Source organism: Cavia porcellus, unplaced genomic scaffold, assembly GCF_034190915.1.
Source record: "Cavia porcellus strain 051 isolate PalLab524CR breed Dunkin Hartley unplaced genomic scaffold, mCavPor4.1 scaffold_49, whole genome shotgun sequence".
NCBI lineage: Eukaryota > Metazoa > Chordata > Mammalia > Rodentia > Caviidae > Cavia > Cavia porcellus.
In genome coordinates this window covers 3,125,272-3,145,253 of record NW_026947532.1, presented here as the reverse complement: position 1 = coordinate 3,145,253, position 19,982 = coordinate 3,125,272, and the positions used below count along the sequence as shown (strand labels likewise).

The 19,982-nt window shown below is 51.7% G+C and overlaps 1 protein-coding gene across 8 annotated transcripts in view; it reads right to left on the bottom strand.

The window, feature by feature from the left end:
* Positions 1-19,982, bottom strand: part of Ddx31 (DEAD-box helicase 31) — a 63,880-nt gene that overhangs the window by 27,731 nt on the left and 16,167 nt on the right. For 4 of the 8 annotated variants that reach the window (XR_010045960.1, XR_010045962.1, XM_063244164.1 and 1 more), the window contains exons 8-17: positions 19,743-19,784; positions 18,878-18,942; positions 17,693-17,812; positions 17,465-17,571; positions 16,418-16,653; positions 15,633-15,809; positions 11,187-11,246; positions 10,705-10,782; positions 3,886-3,936; positions 2,309-2,448 (exon numbers count right to left, since the gene is read on the bottom strand). Coding sequence is in view for 5 of the 8 variants with exons in the window: in XM_063244164.1 (XP_063100234.1) it covers positions 2,309-2,448; positions 3,886-3,936; positions 10,705-10,782; positions 11,187-11,246; positions 15,633-15,809; positions 16,418-16,653; positions 17,465-17,571; positions 17,693-17,812; positions 18,878-18,942; positions 19,743-19,784 (1,076 nt within the window). In the remaining 3 variants the exon portion in view is untranslated. Of the gene's footprint in view, positions 1-2,308; positions 2,449-3,885; positions 3,937-6,513; positions 6,694-10,704; positions 10,783-11,186; positions 11,247-15,632; positions 15,810-16,417; positions 16,654-17,464; positions 17,572-17,692; positions 17,813-18,877; positions 18,943-19,742; positions 19,785-19,982 lie in introns of those variants that run through there. The other 4 variants (XR_010045963.1, XM_063244163.1, XM_003470922.5 and 1 more) reach the window with 4 other exon arrangements.

The following is a 19,982-nucleotide window of genomic DNA, read 5'->3' as shown; positions in this document are numbered from 1 at the left end:
GCCAGGGCCTGAGCAGGTGGGTGCTGGACAGACGGCAGCACGGGCTCACACAGGACCTCACACTCCTCACTGGGAGGTCCGGCCACCCCATGCTCTCCCGCCTGGCACCACCCTCCTCTGTGTCCTCACCGAGACCGTGGCTGTGGCCTGCCTAGTGCCTCCCTTTGTACGGCAGCCTCACACTGAGTCTCAGCCCAGCGCCAGCCGGCAGCGTTTCACAGAGAAGACCACCACAGAGGTTGCCTATGCTTGGTGCATTTCTAAAACAGACCTGGTTCACTAATAATTCCTGTGTGGGATAATCACTGTTCTCCTTTTTTGATTTTAGCTTTATGTCTGAACCTTTCATAGCAACTGCCTTGAGTGTGTTTACTTCTATTTATTTTGGTAACAGGAATGGAACTCAGGACTCAGGCTTGCCAGGTAGGCGCTTGTGCCACTGAGCTACATCCCCAGCCCTGAGTATTGTATTAAAGAAAAGTCAGGGCAACACAGACAGTGGGCACCTGTCCTGCTGGCCTGCAACCAGACAGTCACCATCTGACCTGTAATTGTGGCCCTGTGCTTCTGCGAGAGGGGATATTGTCAAGGTGCCGGGCAAGGACAGCACAGGCCTGGGCAAACAGGAGGCTGCAGAGGGAAAGGAGCCACGGACACAGTGACAGTGCTGAGCCCTCCACGGGCCCACCAGAGCACCAGGAACACTTTCCATATGGCACACATCCTGTGACGGAGGAAGATGCCCCCGAGGGGTGAGGGGAGGAAAGAGACCCTGCCCTGCAGAAAAGGGTGGCAAAGAGGCACAGCAGGGAGTGCCCCCTTAGGGACACAGATTTCAGGGCGTGGCAACGCCCAGGGGGGGCAGGGTACTGAGTGACTGACTAGGTACTCAGTAGGGCCAGGATGTAGCTCAGTGACCTAAGCATCTGCCTGACAAGCACAAGGTCATGAGTTCAATTCCTGGTACAAAAAAAAAAAAGACACAAGTCCCCTCATAGCTAAGAAAAAGTGCATACATTGCTATGAAACAAGGGCCACTCTCCTAGTCGATAGCTGCATAGCAGAATGGGTTAAAAGGAGGAGAAGGTCAACTGTATTCTGGGCCACCTGACACCATCACCAGGAGGAGGCTCTTGACTTCTGCCATGCCAAAGGACGCAGGTGCCTCGTGTGAAGAGCCTCAGTGCACCAATGCCTACCTTGACAGCCTGAGAAGTCTTTCAGCCTGAGAGGGCAGCTCCACAGGCCAGGAAATGTGGCACCAATGGCTGGGGACACCCACATAATGAGGAGGAGTGGAGGCCTGTGATCAATCCTGCTGGCCTCTGGCCAGGCCCCACGACTGCCTGGACATTTTAGTTTGCTCGTAGAATATAACAATTTTTCCACCTCTGTACTTCAGTGGGTAGGGGAACCTTGTGGTCTTATTCAATAGTTTAGATAAAGCCGAGGAGTGGGCAGGAAACACCCAGAACAAGAACCCCACACCTCAGTGCCTGGCGCTCAGCAGCACCAAGCAGCCCAGGGTGCTGCTGGGGATGGCCTGAGTCTGCTCCGTCCAGGCAGACACGTGGCTCTTCCCAGGCTTCCAAAAACGCTTTCATCTGTCACCATGCTACGGTGGAACAGAAGAAACCCTTGAAGGTACATGTGTTTTAAAAACTGTATGCCTTTAGAATTCTCTCCCAAGATGAGAACCTGCTTCTTTAGGTGCCCGAGATTTCACGGCAAATGTAACAAACCTAGCTTTGGGGCCCAGGCAATCATATTTCCGCTTCTCCAGGGGAGTTCTGCCAGCGACAACACAAGAGCACGGCTGCAAAGTCCTGGCTGCGTGTGTACGGTGGGGGAGTGATCACAATTGTGTGAATCCACCCCAAGCCTTGCAACTATCTTCCTGCGGGAAGGGACTTGGATGATGTGTGAAAACCATTCTTTCTTAAAGACCATGTAACTTTGAACCTATGAGATGTTTAACTGCAATAAATAAAAACCGTGACCAAAAAGAGCCTCTGAGAAGCTGGCCGTGAGGACTCCGCACCCTCACTTCGGAGCAGGAGAAATGAATCACAGACCTCATCTTAAAGCAATACAGAGCGCAACAGACTGTCCCGAGACTTTGCCTGGCAGCCCAGTGAAAACTGTCAGGGCAATAAGGGTTTTAGTTTTTGCCACTGGCTATTCTGGGACTCATTTAGGGATCACAAGGGTTAATGGCTGTTCGGCAGCTTACAAGGCCCATCCGCTATAGAAAGTGACAGAAAGTTAATTAGGTGAGACCGAGGAACCCTTCAGGTTTCTGACTCACTTGATTTTGTGAGAAGCCAAGGAGTTGACATATTCTGCCTCGGAAGGAGCCAAAATGAGCAGGCTGCTCCCACGGCAGCCAATCCGGGCCGTCCTTCCAATCCGGTGGATGTATTCTGCAGGGGAAGCCGGAGCGGTGTACTAAAAAGGGTAACAAAAATGAAGGCGTTCAAGATCAAGGGATCGCCATTAATTGGAAGTGCAATACCCCGCACCTGCCTCCAGGTACCCCAAGAGTTAGACCCTGGTGCTATGGTTACTCTAACACAATCACAAGGAGAAGTCACTCAACCCTGAAACTCCCAGCTCATTGAAATAACAAGGCTGACACACGGATGTGAACAGTGGCCAGGTTTCAGATAAACGAGGCACCATCTTGTCCCAATATCTCCTTTTTAATTTTACTTCTCCACAGGTCTCTTCATTTTCCTATCTTTCCACAGAGGTGACTGCAAGGTGAGAATGTAGGCAGGCAGGGCAGAGCTCTCCGAGATAACCACGAGACCTTGGCCTACTTCCTCGGCAGACAGAGCAGCAGGGCCAGGGAACAGAGACTGCGCTGGCAGAGTCGCCTGTGCAGCCGGTCCAACACTCCTCCAGCCAGTGGAGACGCAGGGTGGGGTGGGGCGGGGCCAGCCCCTGCAGGTGGATACCGGCTCTTGTCCTCTCAGCTGAGTGGACTAGGCATAGCATTTTTGTTATTGTTGGCTGGAATGCTATCATCAAATGACCACACATTTGCACTGCCACAAGACTGCAGAGGAGTGGGCCAGGCAAACACGCTGTACAGGAAGCCAGGCGTGCTCCCCAGAGTAGGAGTCCCAGTGCAGGGCCCTCTTCGATCAGCTCCGTGCCCAGCCTCCAGCGCCATACGATGATGCCTGCCTTCTCACTCCCAACCTCTCCTCTGAGGCCAGCAGAAAAGAAGACACAGTGCCTCTAGTCCTAAAGTCATCGTCTGTGAGAAGCAGCTTGGATTTGCTAGCCGGAGACAGGCATGCAATAGCACTAAATGTGAATAAACCATGACTCATGTAAACAGGGCATGTGTCCTCCAGCCCCACACAGAAGGGCTTAAAAATACCATTCTGCAGATAGACTGCACAAAGAGAAAACAAAATGAAACCCACTAGATTCCAGCGCTAACACCTGTACCCTCTGGCAAAGCGTCTAAGGCTAGAGGTATGTGTAAGATGCTGTCAGGAACGTAACTGCTCCCTGCAGGTCAATGTTCCCGGACACGGCTCTCAGGACAGCTAAGCATCTCCTCTGGACACAATGAGGCCTCCCAGGGCCCAGATAATTCCTCTTATTTTCAGAATGTTGAAACTTTGGTTTGTGACACAAATTAGTCTCCCCTTCTCCTGTGACTGCATATCCTGGCTTTTGAGACGTAGTGGTGGGTGGGCTAGGTTAAGAAAAGATGTCAGGAGAATTGTGCAGTTAGGGCTGATTGCTGGCTGGTTACCAGGGCAACACCCGAGAGGGTAATAATAATTATTCTACTTAAAGCCAGTGCATCTGCTCATGATCATATGTTCCTGCCTCAAGCTCATACTTTAACAACTAAAAAATTACCTGGATAATCCATGTGACTTGTGGGAGATCTAAGCCCCGCGCTGCAACGTCCTTCAAAACAAAAAAGTGTATGGTTAGGACCCAGTGTGTGAACTCTGTGGTGGCAGCAGGTCCATGGTACGCTCAGCATCTAACACAACTCAGAGGGTTCACTTATACGTAATGTACACATACACACACACCCACCCACATTCAACTTCAGGTAGCCCAAGGAGCCACTGAAGCCTGTGATTACGGTGAAGAATTCTGATTTGGGGCAAAGTACAATAGAACCCTTGTACAACCCAGGTCACGGGTTCAGATACGAGCTCTGAGGAACGCGTCTTACACCCTCCCACTGAAAAGCCACTGTGACACAGGCATCCGGGGATTACCACCCCAACCTGCAGGCAAGGCTGGTTAACAAAGGCAAGGGTGGTGGCGGTGACCGCAGTGCTTGCTGTGGCCTGGGCCAGCACACGAAGGCCCAAGGGACCTGCTGTCCCCCTCGCCCATCACTAGATTTGGGGCAGCTAACCTGCTCACTGCTGCGAAGACTTAGCTGAAACGTTTCCAGAGCAATGGAGAGTTGTTTTCTCTTTCAGCTGTCTGGCAGTACGACAGACAGTGGAATCTCCTAGTCCTTAGCAGTGACTGGCACTCAGAATTCAACTTCAGCATTCAGTGGCAACACTGTGCCTGGTCACTATTCATTGAGGCCTTACTTCACACCAGGTGCTATACCTAACATTTTTCCTGCCTCTCCTACTGATCAGCCTCCATTTGTCAGATGAGAAAACCAAGATTCAGTGGGGCCAAGGAACCTGTGCAGGGGCACCCAGCTAAGAATCAGCAGGAAACACAAACCCAGGACCCCTTAATTATGTTCCAAGGCCAGAACAGATCATACTGCCTGCTGTCATCAGAAGAGAACAGCCCAAACTCCTATGCTGGGTACTTGGTTTGGCAAGATCAGCCCTGCACCTCCCCTTCAATCCAGAGCTGTCTCACGCTAAGAGGGGCGCTGGCGGAGCTGTAAGGGACGGGTAGTGAGGCTCCTCAGCCAGCCCTGGGGCAAAGCTGCTGTGCACCATGTAATAGCATCGCATCTGTGACAAGGACAAGGTCTGTGTTCTGACTTGGAGACCCTCCAGGAGATAGTCCAAGTGTGTCGTATGCTTAGTGCACCGAGGAAATAAAAGAGATTTGCTTATTTTCCAAAAGCAACCACGGCAGAAAAATCCCCAAAGCTTACAGAAAGTTACCTTTGGGGGAAGGAAGAAACAGGGAGAGCGGAGAGAGAGCCAGACTGCCTTCAGTGAGCTGCCAAAAACCAAAACAAAACAAAGCAAAGAAAACCACTCAACTCCAGGGTCCTGTGCATGCCAGGCAAGTTCTCTACCACTTGGCCACACCCCCAGTTCTTTTTATTTTACTCGGAGGCAGGGTCTCTCCAAGCTGCCCGCAGGCTGGCCTAGAACTTGTAACTCTACTGCCTTGGTCTCCCAAGTAGCCTGGATTACTGGTGTGTGCCCCAAACTAGCTGGCATATTTCCCCCGCTTTTTGAGACTGGGTCTCGCTATGTAGTTCAGGCTGGTCTTGAACTCACTTAGTAGCCCAGTCTGGCCTCAAACTCCACGGCAATCCTCCTGCCTCAGCCTCCCTGACTGGCTCTAAAGAAAACAAATGATTTTATTTCTTCAGCCAAAATTCCCGAAGCTGGAATAGCACCCTTGCCTCTTCATGAACTCCCTAGCTTCTTGGTGGCCACCATTTTTGAAGAGTCCAGGAGTCTGAAGGAAGCACCCACACTCTGCATTTGTCTACCTGCATCCTGGCAGGAGTGCAACCTTAGGCTGGGATGCATGCCAAGGCTGCACGCTGCAGCTTGTCCTGAGGGGTGACCAGGCTTGGTCACTGCAGTAGTGTCCATCAGCTTCCACTGCGAAGGTGCCTTTCTTCTTTGTAATGGTAAATAACCAGGGAGATGAGACTGGAACCCCTGAATGTTCCTAACATGTCTCGCTATGGGGCCTGGACTCTAGTGGTGCCTCTGGTGGCTGCAAAGGGTGGCTTTCTGGGTCTACTGTTCCTTCCTTCCACTCTGCAGCTGAGAAATTCTGCAGTGCAGCCTCTTCCAACTGCTTTAACCCTGAAGGATCTGTACATCCACAGCTTTTCTCAGACATAAGCTCAGGCCCAGTTCTGTAAGGAGCACCCTCCCTTTACCCTGGGCCAAGGTCCTGACAGCACTCGTGAGAGGCCAGAGGAAACCCCGGCCTCCTGTGAGCCATGCTAGGCCATGCTTGTTGCGTGTGAGCGCAGTCCACGTCAGCTACCCGGGAAGCACCTAGGGGGCTGATGGCTCTGAGAATACAGTCTTAGAGTACAGTCTGCCCAGGTGAGTGGGACTGGCTTCGTACACCGGGCACAGTTGGGTCATTAGGAAAGCTGATCCCTTCCTCCCTCCATCCGCTAGGTCCCTGCTGAGAAGTGACCCAGATGACCTGAGTGCTTTGGGCGGCAGGCCTATGAAGACAAAGGGCTGCCTGGGCTATAGACAGGCTCTGTAATACACGTAAGGCGCCTCGTTGAGCAAAGTCAACCAGGAAACAGATGAAACAGCGTGTGTCATCTGTGAAACTCACTGAGTCTAAGCATGCGGGAACATGATGTCCGAGGGTCACCAGGCTGTGACCCTGTCCTCCAGTCTGCACCCCTCAGGCAGGCACAGCCTCCCTGACAGCCAGCTCTGCCTCTCCTCCTCACTTTCTCTTGCCCAGACAGCGCCAGCCACAGCTCAGGGACAGCACTTCTTCCTGCCCCATCTATTAGGGAGAGAGGAAGGAACACAGTGGCGAGGCAGCAGGGCAGACAGAACCCAGTTGGCTCTGAGCTCCCGTGGGTGGCCTGCAGGAAGGCTGCAAACTGCCCCTCGCCGCACAAGGTCATTGTGCTAAGCAGGTGAGACCCTGTATGCTGAAAATGCACTAAGACCCGAAACCCGAGTGTCTCTGGCCTTAAATTATCATGGCGTTGTCAGCGCCCCTTTCCTCCTGCCCCACCACTCATCGGCCTCTGGGCAAGCGGCCCCAGAGATGCCTGAGCTGGCTGTGCTCATCCACAGGAACAGGACCTGCCAGGATGCACAAAGGCTTTGGTTCTCTGCCTGATCCTAGAACTTCCGCACCGACGCAGCCCAGCCTACTCCTTTAATCTCATTAGGGCAAAGGAATCACTAAAGTCAGTTCTGAAAGACACTCCCCAGCAAGGCCTTGCAGGCCCTGGGCTTGACAACTGGCTGCCTCCATGAGACCCAGGAGTACAGATGGAAGGCAGCTTGCTCAGGTGCCAGCCTGTCAGTTGGATTAAAATGACTCATTTATTTACCCAAGAACCTCACAAAGTGCTTTTACGAACAGGGAGAGGGGGCTGCGACTTTCTGAGAGGGGACGCAGCAAACTGGCCTCTGACGCCTTCCCGGCCTGCCAAGAGTCATTATTGCCGTGTGTGGAAAGCCATCAGCAGGGTACAGGCCCCTGTTGTCCGGGTGACAGATTGGGCTGCGTAATCAGAGGAGGAGAGCGAGCGCTCAGAAGCTGTCAGAGCTGAGCGCTCCTGGCTGGAGCCGCCAAGAAACTGGCAACATGAGTTAGCGTAGCGGAGTAAACAGCAAACAATCTCCAAATGTCTGCCCATTAACACCAGCAGAGTAAAACGGGGAGACGAACTGTACCTGAAAGGCACGCCCTGAGGAAAGCCAGAAGCCTGCACTGGAGCAGGCGCTGGGCTGACATTCCTGTGACCCTCAGAGCCTCGGGCCTTTGTGTCCTGGCTGCCTGGCATGGTGGAAATTCCCCGGGAGGAGAGGAAATTAAGAACTGCACAGACATAACAGTGCTTCAAGCGAGAGAGACAGAAACAGAGACAGAGACAGACAGAGAGACAGAGACTACGCAGAGCAGGACACATAAGTCCGTCCCCTGAGAGAGACACAGCCTGTGTGAGCGAGCTCTGCTCACTGCCAGGGCTGCTCGGCCAGCAGACCCTGGGGGAGTCGGGCCTCTCTGTCCTGGGGAAAGGTCACACATTTCTATTTGTTCAGCAACAACCAAGGAGGGAGAAAGCCTAGCTTAGCTGTAACACAGGGGTCTTCAGCCGCCCAGTGGTATTTCTCCTTAGTGGTGGGTCACCACAGCATGGCCTAACAGACCACGTTCTTTCCTTCAGCTTGGGTAAGCATTTAATTCATTTGGGAAAGGGTGCCTTGGACTTTCGAATTACTTCTCCCTACTCCCCCACAATCTGGCTCGTCTGTGGATCTGATTTTCCAGAGGACACAAAGTTATATCACCAATGTGTGGAGGCTCGTCTTTCACAAAGGGGTCTCCTGCCCTGACCCCCTAAGCTCACCTCGAGACAGACCCACACTACTGAATAGCTGCTCCTGCACTGTGGGCCTGGTCCTGGGATGAATTACACAGGCCTTTGCTTTTAGGGTGCTTTTAATCAGCATGAACACATAAACACTCACACACCCTTAGCTGCTCCTAGATGGAAGGAAGTGGGGGTTCAATCAGTGAAGGACCCAGTGGTACTGTGCTGTTCTGTGTAGGTTCAGAACAATTTACAAATTTTCACAAAGACCTGCAGCCTTCTCTGGCTTTGTAAGAGGACCCTGGAATGATAAATTAAAATGGCAAAGGCATGGACGGCACAGAGGGGACAATCCCTGCGTAACAATTAACACCAAGCCCCTTTATCAAGAAGCCAGATATCCATCTGCCTGGCCCTAATACGGCCCTCGTTCCTCATTAACACCAAGGCAGCTCCTGGAGAGTGCTCGGATGGCCTGGCACGCAACAGGCTGCTCATGAGGAGCGGTGACAGCATCCCTCCCTACCCAGCACCATCTATCACAGTGCGCACACCTCACCACCCCGCGCCTCTCAGACACCAAACATGTCAAGCAAAAGCACCCGACTACGGCAGAAGCAACAGCATCTCTGTGAGCGAGAAGAGAACCTCTCATCACTGGGAACGGGCCCCGAGCCTGGCCTGGAAAGCCAGGAGCCAGCCCCAACCAGGTCCTCTCTGTCACTCTGCAGGTGAAGAGGATGCACCACTGTGGTGGCTGTCTGTGCACTGAACTGATGGGGACAGGCCGAAGCTACGACCCGAAGAATTTAGGGAAACCAGAGGGTGGGCAAAGGAGAGTTTGCTCTGCACCAGGGGCCTGGGGGTACTGTGCTGTGGCAGGACAATGGTGTCCTTTGTCTAGCTGATGCCACATCCTGCAGACACCAGCTGGACAGAACCGGAAAGCGATCATGTGCCTCGGACCCTACTGTGAGTTATATTGTAGAAGGAATGTTTTCTCTTCCATGCAGAGGTATGTGGAAGTAACATATATTGAGCTTTAGATATCTGGAGCTTTCTCTGACACTACACGCCTTTACATGCTGCAAAGCATGGGAATGTCTCCATACCAGAAATGCAACAATCGCCCAGGCATAAACCTAGCATTTTTTTTTTTTTTTGGTCTTTTTCGTTTTTATCGGTACCAGGGATCGAACTCACGACTGCCTGCTTGCAAGGCAGGCGCTTATGCCGCTGAGCTAAATCCCCAGCCTCCAAACCTAGCATTTTAATGGACAAAGAAAAAGTACCTGAATCTCAACATGGAGGTCCCTACTGCTGCTTCAATGCAATCTGTAACATTCACTCTTCAGACAACACCATTTGGATGAAAAAGCGCCCCGTGGATGAGTGTGTTAATTTCCACTTCTCCCTGTCTTCAGGACATGCACACATCAAGCATTTCTTGGCCTTGAGACCCTGGGGGCCCATCCGGGTACCCACTAAATAGTCACAACACCAAGTGCCCCGTGTGCCCCCTGTGTTAGAGGCTGGGATGGAACTGAGAACACTTCACGGTCCTTGTTCGCATGGAGCTTCTCATACCTAGACCAGGTGTGAGAGGCATTACTGAGAGAAACTCGGGCGCGTTTTCTGAAGCAGTGAAGTTGAGGCTGTGGTCTAAGCAGGGGCTGGCCACAGCTGGGACTGGGGGCTTTTCCAGACAGAAGGCAGAGCCTGTGTCAAAACCAAGGCCAGAAAGACGCATCTGAGGAACAGTAAGAGGGTCCCGCCGGGCTCAAGGGTGGTCCCATGGGCAGGTGCAGGGAGAAGGACAGGGAAACGGGAGCCCCCAGATTGATGTTAGTGCCCACACGATGCAGATAGATAGAACATTTACATTTATAGATCAGATAGAACATTTACAGAGCACGAGCATCTGCCTTGCAGGCTGGCTCCATCAACGGAAGCGCCAGTCAGACTCCTCAGGAGGTTGGAAGGATGGGGGTCCCTGGAGCCACCGCCAGGTGTGTATGAGAACAGACGCGTGAAAACATGAGCATAAGCTGGTTTCCAAGCAGATCTTTGTGTAAAGGAGCACACGCACATGCATGCGTGCACACACACACACACACACCCCTGCATGCACCTACAAACTCGTAGAGAGAAAACTATCTCTCTTACCTTTAAAACTGAACGGTAAGGAGTTCCTAAAAAGCAACTATGCTAAATGAGGCGTTCAAATAACTAGATGCAAATCTGTCTTTACCCAGCCCATTCACTGAATTTACTAAATTTATAGTACAATTTCATTCCTGTGTAAACGGGGACTTCTCCAATAACCACAGGGGACTCCGGCTACGTCCCCAAGACAGCACAAGCAGAGAAGGCATTTTAATCTGGGGAGAGCAGGAGGTACGGGGAGAGGAGAGACACAAAGGTGTAGTTTTCAATCTCAAAAGAGCAGAAAAGACACTCACTGAAAAGGTCAGCACAGCACTGTGAGAGGCAGCACTGGGCCGCGCTGACTGAGGCTGGACAAACTGGTCCTGGGAATCCTAGGGCAAATGATGGTTTTCAACAACAGCGAACAAAATCTGCCCGTGTGCATCTATTTCCCTTTAAGAGGGCGAGCAGAGGCACTTTGCTGGGGAAAGACTTTCTCAGCTCTAATTACTCCCGATAGCTATAATTTACAAGTTTCTGGTGGCTAGAAATCACCAAGATTCACACATTTTCAGACTAACAGCTGCCACTATTAGTGAGCAAATCGCCAAGTCTTCTGTAGTCAGCTATCTGTGGCACAGTCAGGTGATGACAAGCCAGAGGTGCAGAGCCCCCAGCCACACCGAGCGAGAGGCCTTGGTGCTGCCACTCTCCAGGGGCTAGCCACAGGACAACCTGTCAGGAGACAGCCTGTGTTCCCAAAGGTCACCATCACTCAGCGCAGAGGGATACGTACCGTGCAGAGAAGGACGCCTGTTTTGGAATATGAGAATTCCTGAAACACTGCTGTTCTTTCCTACAAAGACAAGGAAAAAAGAACCTTACAAACACCAAGTTAAATCCCAGCAACGCATCTTAGATTTCCATAACCTCCACACTTTCCCATTGCTCCATTTTTAGGCAGAGGGGCTCCCCAGGAAAGAGCAAGAAGTGGACATGTCTGCTAAGACTCTGCATTACCAAGGTTGGACCTCTGAGACTGACAGAGGCAGAGCTTCAGTGAGCCCTTGCCAGGGTGAGCGCTGCCTGCCCAAGGTCACTGACCAGAGCAGGGAATGCCGAAGGCCACACGTTCTACGTGTGAGTTCCTGACAGATTTCACCCTAGCACATTCTCCTGGCAGCGCTCCAGAGGAACAAAGAAAGACCAAACACCCCTATAGGGCAATTTTAAAACACTGCCCTACAAAATAAAACATTCACTTAAATATGTCTTGTAAGTGTAGAAAAATTCTACTTGATTTGAAGGGAAAAACATTCATTCCATCACTAGGTGCAAACCCCACTACCAGCAGTACTGTAAATTACTCAAGTGCCCCTTCTATGCATAATACAACTAAGCATACGGCTTTAAAATGTTCAGTTAGCAATAACTGCACCTCAGATAATCCTTGCTGGCTACAATACTGCTTCTGTGCAAAGCTAATGATTTTTGATTTTTTTTTTAAAGATAGCCTCTTGGTTTGCAGTGTACAGTGGGTTTGAACTCACTGCGTAGCCCAGGTTGATCTCAAACGTACAGTGATCCTCCTGTCTCAGCCTCCTGAGTGCTGGGATTACAGGCATGGGCCACCATGCCCAGCACAGAGCTGTGCTCTTATGTCTCCATCCAATCTGATTATTTGCTCAGGGCATAAATATTCAAAGACCACAGCACCTCACAGGGCAAAATGGTTCTGCTGAAGGGCTGCACCATCCCCGATGTGACCAAAATCCTGTCACTGGCAACTGAGCTGTCTGCAGTTTCTCACTGTCACAATCGGTGCTGTGCAGACATCTGTGCTGAAAAACTGCCATGCACGCTCTCAGCATCCCCTTGGGCTGAGTCCCTGAGGATGGGTCTGCTGGATAAATAGGGGAGAGCATCTTAGGGCCTCAGCACCCACTCACACAAGGCTGCCCCAGAGTGCGCCGCAGCCACTGTGCTCCAGGTCCCTGGCTGCACCTACCGGTTAGCAACAGAACCAAATCACGGAAAATTTGGAAGGAAAAGTGATGGCTCCCTTTAGTGCTGGCACGGCTGCTGAACCACCACAGTGGGCTTGACCCTGCTCTGTCGCAGGAACTGCTCTATCTGTGCCTGGATGCCAGGGCGCACCTCATTAGAGCTCTGCATAGAGGTGCAGCGACATTGGCGCTGTCCAGCACATCCCTCGGACTGGACCTCCAACACTCACACAGACCCTGAAGGAGGCATAGAGGTTGGGAACCTTGCCTAAGGGTCACACAGGCAGGGAAGGCAGGGCTGATACTAAACCCAAGGAGCACAGCTCCATCCCCTCAGCTGCGGTCCTTAGCAACAAAGGCATACTTTTTATTGACTGTGGAGTCAAATTAAAATCAGAAGCTCTCTTAAGAGCCTTGAAGATCGGAATGCTGTATTTGGAACTGGGCAGCACCTGCATCTAGCAGCCTCTCCAAGGCTGAACTCGTCTGGGATCATGCCAGTCCCACACTCAGGTCCTATGGGCTGTGACCAGGGTGACAGGCCAGGAAGGGGCAACTGGGATGGCTTCGACTTGGTCTAGAATGGGACATGCGACCATGACACAAAGAAAAGAGGCAAGGACAGCACTGCCTCCTGCCCAGCTCACAGGACGCTGTGCAGGCTGTGTATAAACGGAGCAGGAATAAAACACTAATTGTTTCAGCTATAAAAACAGCTAAACTAGCCAGGTGCAGTAGTTCCCATCTGTAATCGCAGCACTCAGGAGGCTGAAGCAGGAGGACTACAGTGAATTCGAGGTCAGCCTGGGTTACACAGCAAGGCCAGCCCAGACAACAGAGCAACACTCTGTCTCAGGAAGAAAACAACAACAACAACAACAAAAAACCCCCCAAAAACCAGTGTGCTAAATGGTTCTTGAACAAAATGTGAAGACAATAGTAACAGCACAAGAAGCCCGCTGAGCACTGTGCTACAGGCCCGAAACTGAGTGCTGTGCTGTGTTACTGGCTCGCTCTGCAGCACACAGTGCTTACACTCTTCCTGGGCAGCTGGGCCACCTCCACATGCATCTGAGTTAGTTCCCATCCCTTTCCCATCTCCCTCCATCTCTGGCCCTCTTCCCATCTGAAAAAGATCTAGCTCCTTACTTCCCATTACCTATCTCTTATTTTGCCCTTATTTACACTTTCGGTGTCTCATGTCAGAGAAACTGCAGTATTCTGTGTGTCTATTTCACTCACCGTTATGGCCTCAAGGTGCACCTGTTTTCCTACAAAAGACTCGCCTATTTTATGGAGAGTAGTGCTCTACCACCCACCCATCTGCTGCGGGCAGAAGGCCCCTCCCCTCCCAAGACTTGGCTAGCGAGACTGACCTGTTCGCTACAAAGGTGGGGATGCACGGGTCACTGTGATATGATGTCTTCCACTTACGGGGAAGGTACCTAGAGGGGAAGTGACTAGGTCCGATGGACTTCTCACTGCAGCTTTTTAAGGGCCCTCCACACTGAGCTCTACAGTGGCTGGCCCATCTATACTTCTGAGAAGTGTTTTCAGGTCTGTTGTCCATCTTCTAAGTGAGTCTTTTACCCTGAAGGGTCTAATTTTCTGAGTTCTTCATACAGTCTATGTATTAGTCCTCGGTCTGAGGAATAGCAGGCCAGACTTTTCCCCTATTCTGTGGCTGACCCTTCACTGACCAGTTGTTTCTTCTGTTGTGCAGAAGCTTTTTTTTTTTTTTTCCTCCCACCCCATGTGCGCTTTTTAACTTGATATAACCCCACCTGTGGATTCTCGGTAGCACCTCTGTGGAACTGTTCTGTTCAGGAAGTCCTTGCCTGCATGCCCTACGACTTCAAGAGCTTTATTTATTTTGTCTTCGGTTAAGTGTTTCCTTGGTCTAAGTGGTTCATCTGCATTACCTCAATGAATTGACATAATTCCATGAAGTAAACGGTACTATCATTCCCACTTTAGAGACACAGAAAAGTTAAACACTTATCTGGGGTCACACGGCCAGCATAGGACAGAGCCAAGCCTAGAACACAGGCAGTTTGTGATTGGGAACACAGCTATGAGCTGCATGCCAGACTCCCCCACCCTGTGGTGAAGACATGGCTATGTGGTCTGAAATCACTCAATGAACGGATCTTTTGTTCAACCTGTTACAATTCCCAGTCTCCCAGTTCCATATCCTTATCAGTATCCTCAGCCTGACCCTGCAGAATGCCTGGTGAGTACTGACCCTGAGGATGAAAAACTTTAAAACAAAACCCCAAACCAAAACTGGCAATAAAGAGTAAAACTAATATGCCTGACTGAATCAGAGAGCTAAAAGTAAAAAAACCCAACAGTTTATAAACTGTCCCAAGGTCTTGGCTACTCAGGGACTTCAGTATCACCTAGCAGTAAAAGCTGTGTCCATGAGTAACCTTGAGCAAGGTCACTTTTCTGGGCCTTCATATCCTTATTATTTAACAAAAGAGAGAGAGGAAAAAGGCTGTATGTGTCTAAGGCCACGGGCGAACGTCAATGCATCTTGAAGCTTACACGACATCACAATGTTTAAGCTGGCGCCGATCTGTCCTGCTGATTCCTGGCTGCTGTCCACCCTGATTTCTGAAGCTGCTGGTGACCTCTCCTTGAGGACAGGATGGCTCCACGCCGTCCATCCTGTTCTTCCCTTCCCACCTTCCCTGACTTGTGAGTACACTGCAGTCCCTTGCTCTACCCTGGCTCCCCAAACGTGTGGCCTCATGAAGAGCAGTAGAGGGGAAGTCGCTAATGCAGGGAAGGGCAGAGCCTCGCCTTGCAGGAGGACGGGCAAGGCCTCTGGTGTGCATCCCGCTCTCGGCCCGAGGTGTGCAAAGCGCAGCGCTGTGTCTTGTTGACAATGACAGCAGCCACGCTCAGCAGTACCATATGGGACCCACAATTTAGCTCCATTAATGCTCTTAATTTGAAGACATCAAGCCCTAATTACACACTGGGTACTAAAAAGGCAAAACCCTTCCCTGGTGCCAGCTCCTTAGTGGTACTCTGTTGCCCGAACAGCTGGCTGAGGAAGGCACAGGCCAAGCTGGCCCTGAGCACTCTCAGGTGGCAGAGACAGGCTGGAGCAAGAGCACCGGGGGTGACAGGCCCTCCCTTGCCCACATGCCCCCAGCTCAGGGGACCCCATCAGTGCCAGCGAAGCCAGTTCCAGGGCACCCAGGGTGGGGTGGGCTGGGGCTCACCTCCTGTTCCATGTTGCCGTGCAGCCGCAGGAATTTTAATCCCACGGAGGCAGATGGCACCGGCCCCGAGGCAGGGGCCCCCGTGAGGCTCTGTAGGGTCTGGAGGAAGAGGTTGTAGTGGAACTCCACCAGCTCGCAGCTGGAGAAAAAGACGATCACCTTCTGGTCCTTCTCAAACTACAGGGAAGGGAAACAGGCACGGTGTGTGCTTAGGCTGGCCCTAAATGACAGTGCTGCACGTTAACTTTAAAAACAGCACTGCTGATCTGTTCCAGAGAGCAGAGGGGCAAGGCCAAGGACAGAGCTCTAACCTCGCACAGGCAGACTGCAGGGCGCAGCTGCCCCTGGGCTCTGTCTCTCTCATCTGCTCACCTGCCTAACCGACCTTACAGGGGCAATAAATCTCACTACCTGTCCCGCGGCCCCATAGCTTACTCCAGCTTCCCACTGCCAAGCGGACACAGATATGAGGACTTTAAGAACTTGAGCACAAGCTCCTACGTTAGCCTCACATCGTGTGTGTTTCTGCCCCAATACCCTAATGTCTGTCCCAGGAAAGGTAGTTTTGGTTAATTTCAGGTGCAGTGTTAAGAGTGGTCACCAGCCTCGGAGTCTGTATCAACCCTTGGGCCCTGACTGAGAGGATGCTTGTTAAAGTCTGCATCTGCAAGCTCAGAGATAAGGTAGAAAATTGAGCTTCATTTTTCATGGTACCGCCACCGCTGCCTGACACAAATAGGACAGGTGCTTCTTCCCTGGGCGGCCATGCCAGGCCACTGTCCTACCTTGCATTTCTGCAGGATGAAGGCCGCTAGGCAGACCAGCCGCAGTTTGCTGGGGACCAATGTCACGTGCTGCTCAAGACTCTCTGGTATGGCGAAGCTGTCCAGCCTGCTGCCAGTCTGTGGAGGACCAGGGTCCTGGGCCGCTCTGCCCTTTGGGATAGACTGGTCATGGCTTCTGTCCACCACAGAAATGCTGACTGGATTGTGTAAACTGATATCTGCTAACCGTGTCACACCTTGGATGAAAAAAAAAAGGACAAAGGAAATTGGTCCCATCTGCGTGTCCCCACGGCATCGACCCAGGCTTTTAAGAAAGTCCCAGCAATGATCTGCCCTCCTGCCACACTGCGGGGGCAGAACCCAGCCTAACAACCCATTCGTGCTAGCGCCTGCTTCAAACTCCTGCTATGGAGACACCCACAGGGACAGTGCATGGTGGCACCACCACACTAGAAAAGGCGCTTGCTCAGGCAGCTCCTTTTCCAAACTTTCTTGCTGCAGGCCTTCCCTGTACCAGGTCACGGTACACCATGAGTCTCTAGAGCTAATGAGCCCCTCCAGGGGCCGTCTCTTACAGCTCCTTCTTAAGGTACTTTAGGAAGGGTTGGCCAGCAGCACACATGGCACCTGGCCTGGGCACATCACAGTGTGGCCCAGCAGAGGCCACGAAGGCGCTCTATTGTCCATACAAAGACTCAGTCTACAGGGCGGCTCTGATAAAGTGGTGCGATTTTTTTCCCAAACCTTAGTTTTCCTACCAAGAGAAGTAAGAATTTCGCTCCTGAAGAAAGAGCTAAAGAATAGGTATTTTTAGTCAAGTAAAAGTCAGAATGATTACTCTCAAAAATGCACTTGGGAAACAGCAAGAGCCCCAGTTTCCCAGCTGCAACTCCAGCAAAACCTCATGAACTTCCGGGCCAGTGGCAGCTGCCCTTCCTCCCCTCCCTAGGTCTGGGCACACAGCAGCCCAGGGAGATCGGGTGAGTGGGAAGAACAGTCCTCTGGAGATACCCCCCTGCCCCCAGGCCACCCTTCCCTGTCACTCACTTTCCGTAAGTGTGGCCGACAGCAAGACGTTCTGCCGCTTCTGGCCCTCGGCGTTTACAGCATTGAGGATCACAGTGAGATCCTTCTCAAAACCCAAATCCAAGATTCTGAGGTTGTGAGAGAAGAATGGGGGATGAGTCGGGGGGGCACTACCACAGGCCACCGACGCTGCCGCCGACACAGACATGCAGACCTCCCCAATTCCCCCACTGCCAGCCTGGGGCTCACCTGTCGGCCTCATCCAACACCAGCCACTGAATCCGGCTAAAATGAATGTTCTTCGTGGATTTTATATGATCCACCAGCCGTCCAGGAGTTGAGATGAGGATATTTATTCCTTTGCGGAGTCTGTTTAAAATTATGTGTCTTAAGAGAGAGCAAACCGAACAGGGCCATGGCAACTGAAAACACATGAAAGGGGCAGAGGACACAGATGCACGCCCTGCACATGGGGTGCGACACGATGGCAAGGAGGTAAAGGGCATGCAGGCCGCCCACATTGACAGAACGCACCCAAGATTACGGCCCAGTCCTAACGCCACTACTCGGCAAGGTGTCCTAACCACTTCACCAGCAGTCTCCATTTGACAATGGACCTTCCAGGATGCTCCAGACATGTGGATGGTTCTAGAAGGCTCCTGCGCCAGGAACCTCCTAGCCCAGTGAGCTACTTGACACCAATGAGCCCTAACTGCTACAATGCTTGTTTCCCACAACAAACTCTAGTTAACGTCCATGAAGCAGTCTCTGTTTTGCCCACAGAGCATGCAGAGTTTAACGTCTCACACCCAAACCACCACACTCCCATTATTCTACAGCGGCAAACACAGCCGCCAGTTGGCCACACTGTCTCGTTTGCTTTTCAGTATCATTTGGCCATGCACCTATGTTCTTCAGCAATGGGACGTTCCCCCTCTTTTCTGTGGTACTGAGGATTGAGTCCCGGTCTTCACGCTGAGCTCCAGCCCCGGCCATTTTTATTTTGAGACTGTGTCACTAAGCTGCTCAGTGGGATGGAACTCCATCTCCTTCCTCGGCTCCCAGCTGGACTGCCTGAATGTGAAAGAGATCCTTCTGTGCTCTTTGTGCCACTGCCGTTTTCCCTGTTATGTGGGTGGAAAACAAGTCGCTAAGCTCCTAGTGTGCACAGAAGGGAGTCACAGCCAGGGGACTGGTTATAAGTGGCACGCTGCAGAGTGCCTGGTGGACAGGAGTTATGAAGGGAACAGCACTGCACCCACCACACCAGAAGGGACCTGTGTGCAGGCTGGTCAGCACTGACTGGACACCTGATCCACCCCTCTGCAAGGGTCAGGAGGCACAGTGAGTGACAAGGCTCTTGCCAGTCGCGAGGAGCAACTCTTGCTGATAGGATGGGACACATTCCAGAGAATAAACAGCAGCCACCCCTACCTGGCTTTTTCTGATTTTCTCTTCTCTCCACCCATCAACACTCCAGGAACAATCCAGGTGAATGGCTACAGGAAAACAGCAGACCGAAACCAACGTAAGGCACCCCTGCCTGTGCACGTGTGTGTGCACACATGCGCGCGTGCGCAGAGTCTGTCGAGTCTAAATTCTAGCTCTCGAGCAAGTCAGGCCAGAGGAATGTGCTGGTCTCGCCCGTTCCTGTACACAAACAGCTTGTGGGCACTCTATGCTCAGGTGAAAGCACTAACTTGATCATGGCTATGTAACTCGCTTCCAATGCTGTGGGGGGCCAGTGTGAGCTTCTTAAGTGAGTCAAGCAGTGCCTCTACCTTTCCCCATGGAATCAGACTCAGAACAAAGCCCAGTACCACTGCTGCCTTTGGCTGGGGGTTAAGGCAGAGCCCAGACAACTGTCTCCTACTCTCTACCCCTGGTCAAACAAAGGACCCAGTAACTCATGGTCTTGTTTGGTGGAGTGGCCAGCCCTGAGCCTCGGGCCTTCTCTCTCTTCTCTCCTGGACAAAGCCCAACTGAAGCTCTTCATAGCTGTCCACTGGCTCACCTGCGGGTGGTCCCGTGAGTCGCTATGCTGCTTGCTAGTGGCTCTGATGAACAGACCACGGAACTGTCAGTTGTGAGAGACACAGCTGGGTTAGCTAAGCTGGAAATCAATGGTCACTGAGGTTTAGTTCAGTAAAACCTGCAAACTACACCTATAGAAGGCAGAGATGTCCAGGAAAGAAAGAAGTAGCTGAAAGTCCTCTCTCTTTGAAAATGAAGACTATATATTAATTTTTCCTCAAACTGTCAGAAAAAAAGATAAAACTGAGCTCATGGCTTGTCTTACCTTAAGCAGTTTCTGGATAGTGTCAAAGCTTTGGAGAGCCAGCTGAAAACATTAAGAAGTTAAGGATATGAATATGGTCTCATCCCCCGACTCCCCTTTTTTGAAAAAGTCATGTATAGAGATTAGGATCCAAACCTGAACCTCAAGTTAAGATTTAAGGAGAAAATATCTACATACAGAACCTGCTCTGGAAATCTACCTTGTTCTGAAACTGGCTGTGCAACCTGTTAGCCTGGGAAG